This window comes from Mauremys reevesii, linkage group 11 (assembly GCF_016161935.1).
Source record: "Mauremys reevesii isolate NIE-2019 linkage group 11, ASM1616193v1, whole genome shotgun sequence".
Taxonomy (NCBI): domain Eukaryota; kingdom Metazoa; phylum Chordata; order Testudines; family Geoemydidae; genus Mauremys; species Mauremys reevesii.
The window spans coordinates 43,015,063-43,028,642 of record NC_052633.1 but is presented as its reverse complement, the minus strand read 5'-3'; the positions used below and the strand labels follow the sequence as shown (position 1 = coordinate 43,028,642).

The 13,580-nt window shown below is 40.1% G+C and overlaps 1 protein-coding gene across 8 annotated transcripts in view; it reads left to right on the top strand.

Annotated features, from left to right (window-relative positions):
• The window catches only part of SCN2A (sodium voltage-gated channel alpha subunit 2), a 127,547-nt gene that overhangs the window by 23,327 nt on the left and 90,640 nt on the right, over window positions 1-13,580 (top strand). For 7 of the 8 annotated variants that reach the window (XM_039495645.1, XM_039495641.1, XM_039495643.1 and 4 more), the window contains exons 2-4: window positions 4,537-4,855; window positions 9,024-9,142; window positions 13,311-13,400. In XM_039495645.1, the coding sequence (XP_039351579.1) occupies window positions 4,589-4,855; window positions 9,024-9,142; window positions 13,311-13,400 (476 nt within the window). In that variant the 5' untranslated portion in view covers window positions 4,537-4,588. Of the gene's footprint in view, window positions 1-4,536; window positions 4,856-9,023; window positions 9,143-13,310; window positions 13,401-13,580 lie in introns of those variants that run through there. The other variant, XM_039495646.1, reaches the window with a different exon arrangement.

The window sequence follows — 13,580 nt, the reverse complement described above, 5'->3', positions numbered from 1 at the left end:
TTTTCGAATTTGCTGAATTGTGCATTTAAATTCTCCACTTTTACATTTAATGGACATAGTTATTTTTTAGCTGTCCCTGAGGGAAAAGCTGGTAATTTGTTTTTCTTGGGGGTTTATTAACCAGGATTAATTTAGCTGGAGTGAAGAATGCTCCTAGAATGTCAGAAAAAGAATGATATGGTTCTCTCAGATCTACCTTGTCAGAGGGTTAAATTCACCCCAGTGCAGAGCTCCTACACAAGGCTCTGAGCATCACTTATGCTCCGCTTAAATTCTGCCTCTTGTGTGGGCCCTTAGCACAGGGATGATTTTTTCTCTGAATGAGTAAAAGACAAAACAGAAGTGATGTTTGTGGTTAAGACAAAGCATTCTAAGGACATTTTCAGATGTTTGCATGTGAAATGCCCATTTTTTAGGGAATATGGGTAGATATCATTCGTGAGACAGATGTTCATGGAGTTCATCATTGGCTGCTCCTTTGACCTGGAGGCCTATGTTGAGACAGCGATCAAGACTGGCTATTATCTTATCATAGCTACTTTTCATTCTCCATTAACATTTTGTGTGGTTTTATGTATACTTAAAAATGTGTACATGTAGGTTATATTGTATTTTTTTTTGTTTGATAGAGGTCTACATTTGTTTGTTGCTGATCTTATCTATCTTAGGTATTGTTACTTATAAACTCAATCAAGATTTTTTTTAAGTGGCAATTACCATCTCCAGCTTCTCTGGAGAGTCAGTCCATTATTTTCAGATACAGCTCTTCCAATGGTCATCCCTATCTTTGTCACATCCAGGCTGTACTAATGTACTCTACTCCCTATAGGTATATAGTTCTCTGTAGTGCAGCATACATTGGCTTGTACTTGCTGCCCTCATGTCCACTCCACAGTGCCCTTTCACTTCACACTTTGCCACTGCTTCTTCTCTCTCTCCACTGCCCCTGTTTCAGCATATGCATGCAGATATTACAGATTGGGTTGAGGTGCCATAGAATCTCAGGTCTGTACATTAGTATAATAAAAATCACACATCTCAACTTTTTTATGCAACTTTTGCAAATTAACTAGTAATATAATGTCCACACTTTTTAAAGTCTATTATCCAATCATCAGAGACCAGTATTTACTGCTGTGAGTATTCTCCACTGTTTTTCTTGTCATCTGCAGGATCAAGGCTTTAGGTCATCCTCTTTCTTGTCTTGCAAATGTATTTTTTCATCTTTTTTGTTATTTCTGTGTCCTTTTACTTGCTCTCACTATTTTCTTCTTCTGTGTGTCCCTTGGTCCTTTTTTCTTATGTCTTCATTGTATATATATCACTCCTTTCTGTACATGTGTGTTGTTTTGTTCTTCGGGATACAGGATGGCCTTGCAGAGGGAGAATAGCATTCCTGCTTAGTTTTGTGGTGCTTATCTTACATTACAATAATGATGGAATCAGACTTCTTACCCAAACTGTGTGGATTAGGCAAGCTTTTGAGGTATTTGGTTTATTTGAGCTTTTATGTATACATACACATATCTATGTATTATATGCATATAATCCACATGACATTAGACGCTATAGTAGAAATCTCACGACTTAAAGTATTTAATGTGTGATGTCTTTGAATTGAGCATATTAACTGTATTTATGGATAGTTACTATTTGAATTGTATATTTGCATGGTTTAAATTATGTATTTAAAGAAAAACTAAAGGATTATTGGTTAGTCTAAAGCAAAGTGAAATAATCAAGACAACTACGTTGTTATTTGTTGAGACCTAGCATACACAGGGCTGCTGCTGGGGGACACCTAAAGCATTTGTCTTAAGCTTGGGGTGGTATGCCGCTACCACTCCTGCACATCGAGCCTTGCCAAGCTAGACAGCTTCCCTTGTTCTGGGCACTGCTGTGCTGAACAATGACACAGCCTTGACCCCTCTGAGATTTTATTTTGTCACCTAATATTCTGATGATGAGATTGCACCCAGTGCATGAGTTACCGCAGTGGCTCCTTTTGGGCTCTGGACCACAATGAAAAATCAGACAGCTATTTTTCTTCCACTCCTCCTCCTGAAACTCTGGATACCTTTCTCTCCTTTCCTCCCTGCTACCTGAGGAAATGGCTCTTGCTGGAGCCTCTGTACCCTCTCCCCTAGAGTGGCATCTCTTCTGAATCTGGGGCTCTGTCTCATAATCCTCCTCCCCTAAAGCTGCAATGTGACCTCATGCTTCCCTCCCTCCTTAATCCGTCCTGTCAAGGCCACAGGAGTGAGCTTTTCCTGTGCCTCATAGTTTCCTTACTCCTCCCTTCTCCATTCCATAAGGTAGCATTTGGAGTGGGGCCCAAAGAGACTCAGTGGGCTGCCTCGGGGTCGAGTTTCTGAGGTTCCTGCTTCTGTATCTTGTTTTGGGCACTGTAAATCCTGGCTGCATTCCTGAGCACAGATTCAGGGCAGTACTGAGCTCCCATACCTGCCACCCTCTACCCGCAACTTGCATCCAAGGGCTGCATTTCTCTGCTGCTTGTATTGAAAAGACACCAAATAAATCTAATTCATTTATATTGCAAAAATAATGTATCCCATACTTTAAATTAATCTAGACTACCAGTGTAATTTTCACACTGTTAATATCTGTGACCTCAGCATCAACTGATGTTGCATGAGTTTAGAGAGTCGTGACAATTGGAGAGATTCTGTAAAAGCCAGAGTTTCAGTGCAAAAGCCTCAGGTTAAGCAAGTATTTGAGTATCCAAAGTTTCTAGTTGAATTCTGCAGTTGGTTTCTTACAGAAATGTCTTCTGATCGTATATGAATGCCATCTAATGGTTGTTACAATTACAGCAGCTAGTAGTCTCTTGCGCAGGAAATGCCAGTTTTTACTTCAATAACCAGGATCCTTTAGCAGGAAGTTAGGTGTGGTCTGTTGAAGGAGAATTAAAAAAAAAAAAGGCGTGATGGAATTTTAGCTGCATTCTTCATGATGTCGTTCCAAATCCACACAGGTGCAAGATTCTATACTGGTAATGCATTTTTGTAATTGTCACCTATAGTGTTTAGAGAGGATTCTGTCTTTTTCTATTATTAACAATAAAATATGTAAGGATTTTGCAGTAGGACCACTTTCATTTTCATAATTAACCCTTCTGCTGCCACCAAACTGTACATGTGTTCCAACAGCAATTTTCTACAAAACATCCATAATAGGATGCACCAGGTGAATTTGACTGCAATAGGAAAGCACGTTTCACAGATGTACCTGCATACGTTGCAGCATGCCTGTGTGTGTGTGTGTGTATGGTGAGGATGGAAGAATGGAGAATTAGACATGGTGTTAGCTTCTGTTCAGATAGCTCTGAAAACATGAAGTTGCTGCAGCTGTGGTAGAGTCGGACAAGCCTATGTGTACTTAGTAGGGAAATAAAAAAACAGAGTGTGCAGGAAAATTCAGGTTGTTGCATCATTTTAAGTTGATAATTGCTATATCATCGGGCACTGAAGCTGTTAATCTTTTATTACATTTGCTGTTTTATTACATGGATAATATAATTTGCCCATTCAGATAAAAAAATCTTGGGAAAATTATCAAATGCACAGATTACATTCATGATTTCAGATCATAGTATCTCTGCATTGGAAATATTTTCCATTTGTCATTTCTGGCAGAAGTATAAAGTGGCCTTAAAAGAAGATGGTTCTGCTCTCAGTTCTGAAGATTATGCAAAATATACACAATTTAAAGATAGCAACGGATAATAAAAGGTCTAAGAATGTTTAGTAGCAAAGACCTATTTTGATTTAACACAGAAATTCTTTCAGCACATGATAGGTTACCAGGGAGGGGATTTATGTTCAGGTACCTAAACCTGGTTCCTTGCTGCCTAATCTGTGAAGCCAACATGCTTGTCCCTGAAAAGAGGGAGCACCTCACACTCTATCAAGCATTCCTCTGGCTGATGCTTTCAGTGTCAATGATGGGATCCTGAGGAAGCCACGTCCACACCTCCTCACAGAGGGAGGATTGGTCTGACATAAGACCTTTCATGGTGGTAGTGTTAAAAGGGCAATTGTGCTGGATGCTCCCACCCAACACCACATAATAAACACTTTTTTAACTGTTAATTTATTTCAGTGAGTGTGAGAAAAATCCCTTTATACTACCCAGTAACTATCTCATTCATTAGCATAGTCATAACATTTTCGAGGGGAGGGAGGAAAAAAAGAAACAATTTTTCTACTTATTTTTAAAATTAATGTATACAGTCATTATAGCTGCCAATTCATCACTTTTCATAAGCAATACATTAATTTTAAACTAATTTTTTAAAGGGTTGCTACTTTTCCAGACATCTAAAGAGACCAAATGAAAAGTTAAATGCCCTATCTTGAAAGAAAAATGAATGAATGGATCAATTTCACAACACACTGTTCTCATATAAGTACCCTATTTAATAAATTGCCCTACAGACAGTGATATGAAGGTGTATCCATTTAAATTGCTTGTGTGGTGGTGGTCTAATATTTTGCTGTGTTTTTATATTTTTAGCACTTTTTTATGTGTGAGGCTAAACGGTAATTAAGAGGTGCAGGATGAAAAGATGGCACAGTCAGTGCTGGTACCACCAGGACCTGACAGCTTCCACTATTTCACAAGAGAGTCACTTGCAGCTATCGAACAACGTATTGCTGAAGAAAAAGCTAAGAAGTCTAAAAAAGAACGTAAAGATGATGATGATGAAAATGGACCAAAACCAAACAGTGACCTGGAGGCAGGAAAGACACTGCCATTTATTTACGGCGACATACCTCCAGGAATGGTGTCTGAGCCCTTGGAGGATCTGGACCCATATTATATCAATAAAAAAGTGAGTGTTTCTTAAGACTGCAGTTAACATGTTTCTGTTAGAGATTAAGAGTATTAAAATACTATAGGCCCTCTGCAGGACTCCCTTTTTTCCACTACTTTGGGCCCAACCCAGATGTAGTGCTCCAATGGTTGACTTCATTGGCACTGCATGCAGTAAAATGTGTTTGCAGGGTCAGGGCCCTGGTTTGGGTATTGTGATACACTGTTAGCTTTATTATAATATACTTGGCATTTCACTCTAATGGTAACTGTATGTGAAATCATCATTTAAGGATGTCAGTGTTTTCATTATGAAACCCACTGAAAAGCTGCCTTGAATGGCCCTCTTGCTCATTTTCTTCACTATTATGTGGAAAACTGTAGGTTTTATTCCTGATCTATTCTCTCATTACTTGGGTTGTCAGGGGTGAGGAGTTAGGCAGAGATGACAGTATATCAGTGTGCTCCTAATGCATTCCTCCTCACCCCGTAATCTCAGAGACATTGTATCTTCTTCCTAGATCATTTGGGTGAAGGACTGTTAGTCTTTGAAGCATATTCCTTATCCAGAATCAGGTTACTGTAATAAAGAGTTCAAAGGAGAGCTTGCAGTCAAAGAGGTAGGGAAATATGGGAAGAGGTAGGGCTCCTTGCTGGAGTACCCATAACATAAAAAAACTTTTATTATACTCTTTAAAAATATTTTATTGAAATATGCCATTTTTAATGGAAATATGGAAAGGTAAAATTTTGGCATAATCCCATTGGAGCCAGGCAGAGAAGAACAGAAATACCAGGCCTTTGTGCAGATTGCCCTGGTTTCCTCTGATGTCCCAGATCTTCAAGTTTTGGACTTTGCACTGTACCTACTCCAAAAACAGAAAAACCTGCCCCATCCCAGGATAAGCCAGAGGAAACTCTGCTAGCTGAAATTCATGGAATTTTCTGTGTTCAGGATTTTTTGCTGTATGTGGAAATATATTCCCCTTGAGAATCAACCAGTACTCTCTAAAAACAAAAACAAAAAACCAACTACTATTAAGAGTGATGCATTAGCTGAGCAAACCAAGGAAATACATCATCCCCATCAATCATTTTCAGTTCTGAAACCACAGCAATATCATAATGAGATGAGCTTAAGACAGATAGAAGCCTTATGAAGAAATATATGTCTTTATTTGCTCAATGTTGTGTTCTGAAAGTTCACATACTGACAAACAGTTCATGCTGTGGCTAAACTTAGAGTTATATTTGAAAATGAAGTTGTTTGATTTAGGATCATATTCTGCTTGCCTTACGCAAGTAACTAGTCCTATTGAAGTCTGAGAGTAAGGCAAGCAGGATTTGGGTCCAGCTGCTAGGGTTTTTTCCCCCTCAGTTCTCCAGTAATAGTGATGTAGGACTCACTGCTGGAGATCTGAAACTTAGCATCAAAATCATCGTGAATTAGATATCAGAAAAGTAATTATTACTATTAATACTGAAAATGGGATAGCCTCTTTCTTCTGATTGATAAAACAGTTTCAAAATTGGCAGTGTGATAGTAATGTTGCAGACCATGTTATTTTTCTGAAGTATGGTGGTTTAAATGCTTTACAAGCTTATACATTATGATCAGAATTTCTCATAAATTTTCACTGATTTTTCTTGAGTTTTGTACGTTTAGATTAGGCTCCATTTTCATTTCATAAATGTGTGTCAATGAGCCTGCATCACACAAATGATGGCTTCAGTAAGAATTTGTCTGGGCAGTAGAAAACGTGTGAGGACCTCAGGATTTCAGCCAGAATTTCCTGAAATAAAGGGATGAAGTTCCAAGGGAAACAAGGAGAGAAAGGGGCAAAAGTGTGGTGAAAAGCAAATGAAATTCCAAGTGTACTGAGGACCAAAATAAAGCCTCCTTAAGGACTAAAATGTGGTTCTGGGAGTCAGCAGAGGGCAGGGGGTGACAATCAGTGTGTGGTTAAAAAGTTGTAGTATTCATTCTGGTGGAGGGCAGTACTATGCCTCCAGGGATACAGCAGCAGAACTTACTATACCTGTACATAAAATATAGCATGCCCTCCTTATGTGCTGCCCTCCTCTCCTTGCTGATGCAGTGGGGTCACTGGCAATCCTACTGGCTTATGTCCCTTTTGATATGTCCAGTGCTGCCTGCAGTGCAAAGAAGTCCCTGTTACAGTCAAGGAGCACAAACATTCACATTATAGCTTTCTTCTCCATGGGGAGGAAAGCAGCTCAAGCCTCTCCCACCTCTGAGCTTGCCTGAGCAGAGGTTGGCTCCATGTGTATGTGGAATATAAATGTTTGAGAGTCTTAGGTGTATAAGGTACATTGAATAAAAGGTTGAGCCTTGGCTTCTCTGGTTTTAAGAAAAGATTTTCATTCAAAGCTGTTCCATTTATAAATGCCATTTTAACACAATCAAAATATATAACCTATTACTGAAGCAGTGGGTAGGAATTGAAATACAAATCTTCACTGAATTCTGTGTGTTAATTAGGAAGCACAGATAAGCTTTTAAATCATTAAATATGAAAGGTAGATGTATTCATGGCCAAAAAAGCCTCATGCTAAATATAAAAAAGAATAACAAATGTTAGTTCTACTTTTTTAGTGAAAAAAATTTAACTTTATGCGTGAGAGGAAAATCTGAACATGCCATATCATGTCCATTCAGTGCGTGGCTTTTAAAAGCTCAAGGCCTCTTTTTCAAGGGTTCTGAGCATCTTCCATTCCATTTATTTTGATGGGATATAAGGTTTACAAAACACCTTTGAAAAATCAGGCCATCGGTGTTTATCACTCCACCCCACTATTTCCTTATATGGATACCAGAATTACTGCTGATACCTGGTGTAGGGAATTTTGAAGTTTTAATGAATGTATAAAAATTATGTTTAGCATATCTTAATATGTGTTATAAGATACGCACCAACAGGGGTGAAAGTAACTTAAAGGCTTACTGGTACACTGGAGTCCTGAGCAGGGGGGCATGGCCTCAACAGGAAGAGGCGGGGCCTTTAGAGCTCCGGGCCCTTTAAATCACAGCCAGAGCTACCAGCTGCGGAGGCAGCTGGGAGACTTGGGGCTCAGGGCCATTTAAAGGGCCCGGGGCTCCAGCCGCGGCTACTGCAGCAGAGCCCAGCCCTTTAAATCACTGTCCAAGCCCTGCTGCTGGAGCCCTGGGGTAGCAGCAGCGGCCAGGGGCTATGGCAGTAATTTAAAGGGCTTGGGGCTCCCGGCCGCTGCTACCGCAGCAGAGCCCCTGGCCCTTTAAATTGCCGACGGAGCCCTGGGGGCTCCTGACTGCTGCTCCTACCCTGGGGCTTGGGCTGTGGGGCTCAGGCGACGATTTAAAGGGCCAGTGGCTTGGCCACCGCTATCGCTCCTGGCCCTGTACATCGCCACCCGAGCCCTGCTGCCGGAGCCCCTGGGGTAGCGGTGGCAGCCAGGGTCTCCGGTGGTGATTTAAAGGGTCCAGGGCTCCCAGCTGCTGCTACCGCAGTGGAGTCTCGGGCCCTTTACATTGCCGACAGAGCCCTTGGGGTTCCCAGATGCCGCCACTTCCCCAGGGCTCAGGGCTTTGGTGGAGATTTAAAGGGCCCAGGGCCCTTTAAATTGCCATCCGAGCCCCGTTGCCTAGGGTAGCAGCGGCGAGGCTCCAGCAGTGATTTAAAGGGCCAGGGGCTCCCAGCCGTGGCTACCGCAGCAGAGCCCCAGGCCCTTTAAATCTCTGCCAGAGCCCCAAGTCCTGCTGCCGGAGCCCCCGGGGTAGCGGTGGCTGCCAGGGTCACTGGTGGTGATTTAAAGGGACCAGGGTTCCAGCTGCTGCCGGGAGCCCCTGGCCCCTTTTAAATCGCTGCCTGGGGAAGCCGGTCCAGTACACAAATGGTGTGTACACTTAGAGCTCACTTTGTCCTCTGTCCAATAAGACATAGAATATTTGTGTTTTCTAAATAACGCTGTTGAAATGTTTTCATACAATTCTACTTGTAGAAATTCAGTTGGAGGCTGTCCAGCATGTTAGGTGACCTACACATGAAGATGTTGAGTCTGCAGAGGTGTAAATGAGAGCAGAATTCAGCTAATTGTAAATAATGATGAAGCACAAGCGATGCAGAGTATGAGAATCCACACTGTACATATTTTCTAAATACAATTTTTCATTTTGTTTTCTTTTTCAGACTTTTATAGTATTGAATAGAGGGAAGGCAATCTTCCGATTCAGTGCCACCTCTGCCGTGTACATGTTAACTCCCTTCAATCCTCTTAGAAAAATAGCTATTAAAATTTTGGTACATTCATATCCTTTTTGAAGTGGTTGGTTCAAAATATTAATGAACAAAATGCTGCTTTTATTTTGGTATTTAAATCATTAGTTGGTAGGCCATCCCAGGACAGGTAAGATCCACAATGCTCTTTCCATCCTCTTTCTGCTGCTTTCTTTCTCTCTTCTCTCCTCCTCCCCTTTCTCTCGTTTCTGCAGCTGTTCTGGTGAGATCAGAAGCCATACAGCCAAATCCTCTCCCTCTTCTTTTCCCCTTACCACACCTTCCTTATTTTTTCTCCTTCCATCTCTGGTATTACCCACTTATTTTACTTTCCCTCTCCAGTAATTTTTTTCACATGTTCCAGGTATGTTGCTTAAAATGTTTTACAATTCTTAAGTGACACTTTGCATTAAAAAAAATGTAATCTTTGATCCCCAGTTTTAGCTTGCATAAACAGCTGCAGAAAATATTTCTCTACCCCTTTTCATTTTCTGATTCAGATCACAACTGTAGTAGAGTAGGTTAATATGGGGTTCCTTGAAATTCTGAGTTTTATTATAAATTACCAGTCCTATATGTATTTTTATCATTGTGTTTCTTCTGGTAACCATTGCCATTTTATGTACTTGTATTTCTGGACGTACTTTAATTTTAATCTTCGAGTAGCTCATGCGCATTCTGACTAGTGGACAGAGAACCTCAAAACTGAATGATAGTAATGCAATATATGACTCTGTCTCACTTCGATGATAAACATAAATCATATGAATCTAGTAGTAACTATGGATCTGATCCTGCAAACACTACCTTGAGTAGTGAGTGCATTGACATCAGTGGCTCTACTCAAGGTAGTAAGAAAAGTGCTCAATGGTTTTGCAAGATTGAACCTTATAGAGTTAAACTTGAGTCCTCTATTTCATCAGAGCCCTGAAGCATGTGCATAGCATTACTCGCATTTTTTCTCAGAGTCATGTTCTGTATATTTGGAGATGGTCACATGATTTTAAAAGGACAGTCTTTTATTAAAGCTGAAATGCAATTGGCATAACAAACCTAGTAACTTCAATAACTTCAATGTGTTCAAAAACAAGAGGTACTATTGTCAATTATTTTAAAGTACTGTAAGATCCCTCAGTGTCTAGTTTTTGTACTCCCATTCCAGGCTGTAAGGTAACTAAATACTGTGCTGGTAATATCACACCCCTCCACCCGCTATGGAATTCTCCTGGATCATGGAGCTGATCTTGGTGGGGGTAGTTGGGATCACACCATATGAAAAAATTGGGTGAGCACATGTCCTACAGTGTGGGAAAGACATGCTCCTGTTATTGCTCCATTCTGCTCTGATGGTGAGACACTTCTCAGGAGCAGCAATATGGTAGAGGCATGCAGCTTTTAGGAAGCATTTCTATAAAAACCATTTGTAAGCCCTGTGCAATATATTAATGTATAAAATTCTTAGAATACATGATTTTAGATTAGTTGAAAAACTCCTCAGAGTTGCTGCCCCTTGTCTTCTCCTCCTTTCAAATTTGAATTTCTGTGGTATCACAGCAAACAGTATTCTGAGAAGAAGGGATCTTTCAAATATTGCAAACTAGCAGAATGATTTGAAAGAGGTGCTATGTGCTACCTTGGCATGATGGTTCGGAGGGCTGAAATATAAAATGTTGCAATAAGAAAGTACTCTACAGATTGTGATTTTGTAGTTGCTATTCTATTCTGTTCTTTATTTTATTATTTATATTGCAAAGCCTTGTAAAACCTTTAATATGGGGGGAATTAAAATAAAGGTACTTACTGACCTCTTTACACATCCTTCAGTCTCCATGTTTTAAACAGATTTCCCTGGTGGATGTGATCTTACCAGGTGGATTGCATACTGAGACATCGCACAGAACAGGAGCCAATGATACATATTATTTGTAGGAAAGTGAAACTATAGACTAGTTACCTATATGCTACGTGTCCTCCTTATCCTAATTATTTGATGCATTCATGTGCTATGTGCTTGTTTCTAATAACTCTTTCAAGGTTTTCTTTAAAACCATATATTGTGCACACTGTTCCTTTGGATATTTATATTTTTAGAATTTTCTATTGCTAAGCAAACCACAGACAAGGGCATTATTATGCATTTTATTTCTACATTTACAATTTGATTCTAAGGAAAGTGGGTGGAAAGATGGGAACTATGACATCAGAATTATGGTTGGAGTTATAACACTGTCAGTCATCCTTTCGTTAACCACAGTATGTTCTAGTCATGAAATAATTACCTGATAGCAACATAGCTGAGATTATTTTGTAGCTGCTTGGTAAGTGGAATTTTAGCTAAATGAATTAAAAAAGTTAATTGTTTAAAAAAAAACTTCAATTCTTATATTAAGTTTAATGTTTTAACTCAGTGCTCTAACACAAAGTGGTTTTGCATGACTGGGTTAATAGCCATCATTATTTTATGATTATTAGATAAGAGAGGAACTGATTGTGCCATTAGTATCCATGCATAGAGTAGATATCTCATGCAGAAAGTGTGGTGGAGTCAGTTGCCTCTGGAACAGCGTTGCTCATCTTTCTCCAAACTCAGCAGAAGGCTCTCTGTGAGTCTGGCAATTCGTTGGTGGGGGGAGAGGGATTGGGGTCTGGAGGAGAGTGCATGAGGTTTGTGACTTGGCAGGGCTTCTCTCCAGCTTGCAAGTATTCACTGTCACACCCAGTCTCCTTTAAGTGGGTTTATTATCTATACAAAACCAAACAAACAAAACAAACCACTCCCTGAGCTTAACCTTTGTCCTAGGGTTTCACAGCATTCCCTCCCGGGGGTCTTTGGTAAACCTGCTTCCTGCAGCTTCCCAGTCCTGGCCAGCTTCCTTATTCAGTCAGCTCTGTTATTCTTCTGTGACAGCAGCTCCAAGGCTTCCTGAACACCTGGCCCCTTGCTCCCAGGACCCCACCACAGGAGTTGGTTCTGCTTCTAGCCCTAGACACAGCCTAGCCTAGCCTACCCTATCCCACCTATCTCTCCCCTTCTTCTTGTCCTTCGACAGTATTTTGTTGCCCCAGGTATAGCCCAATGGCCCACCTGCTATTCACAGGGACCAGCTATCCTGTGACAGGGCTGGAGTAGAGAAGGAGGGGTAATTTAGAAGCTAGACCCTAAGCTTCTGTCTTGGGAGAAGGAAGTGTATTGTTGGAAACCTCACTCCCTCACTGCTTATCAAAAGGTTGCAGAGGAAACTCCATGAGGGGAACATCATAGTGTTTGCTTTCCCTTATGCTGGTATTCCTGAGCAGGAGTACCATCTGCACCTCTGTTTTTAGTCATAGCCACCCACAGGCTAAAGCTGTTCTCAGTCTCTAAAATACAAATGTTCTTAACATTTTGTAGGTTTTGGTGCCACCCTGTGGCCATTTTATATATCATATGTCTGTATGTTTTTCATTTTGGTGTACTTTAATGTTTATTGGGCTGTGGTGTGTTTTATCCCTCTTGAGAGTGAATGGGGTAAATCCAGAGCATCTCCATCAAAGTTAATATAGTGATTTTGGATTTGCTTCAGTGTTTACTCTGGATCAGAATTAGTGAGGACAGAATTTGGTCCAAAATCTTTTAACATTATAATCAAAGCCAAATATAGCACAAGCGGGTGTCATTCATGCTTCTCCCTGAAGTATGGGACAAATTTCTCTGTGTTCTCTTCCAGTGTCTTATAGGCCTGCCTTGCAACATATGTAATATTCTAGCCCTGAACAGGGACAGCAAAATGTGCCAAATTATGTAGTGATTTTGAGAAGCATAGCAATATTGGGGAGAAACTATCAATTTAACTGTTTGGCACTAATGAGCTAAATCAGATTTATGTCCATATCTTCAGACTTGAAAGATTGTTGCATTATCCCATTGGACTACAGTCCATCCCTTCTCAAGTCACTTAAAAAAATCATCTATCATCTCTTTATAAAACTTCAGTTTTCTTTATGTCAGACTTTTTTATTTCAATGGCTGATTATTCTTTTATCTGTAAAGCAACAACTAAGAAAATTCTGAGATATTTAGGGCTTTTTCCCTGAGCATCAACAGAGTAGTGAAGGGATTAATAGTTCCTGATAATGAAAATTTGCTTAAATGTTGATCTTCATGTAATACTCTTGTTATGATGAGATTTTTCTGATGTATGTTCCTTGACTATAATCTACATTGTTCAGCATGCTTATTATGTGCACTATTTTGACCAACTGTGTATTTATGACCATGAGTAACCCTCCAGAGTGGACAAAGAATGTAGAGTAAGTTAAATGCATTTTCTTTAAATATATTCACAAATCTGATATTAGCTTCTGTAAGTGATCTTATTTATGATAATATGAATTGACCACAACTAGCCTGTGACTTTGTTGCTTGTTTCCTCTGTCTGTTGTGACTCTAACTCAAGACCGTAAATGACCTTCCTTTTATCAGGTTGTTCG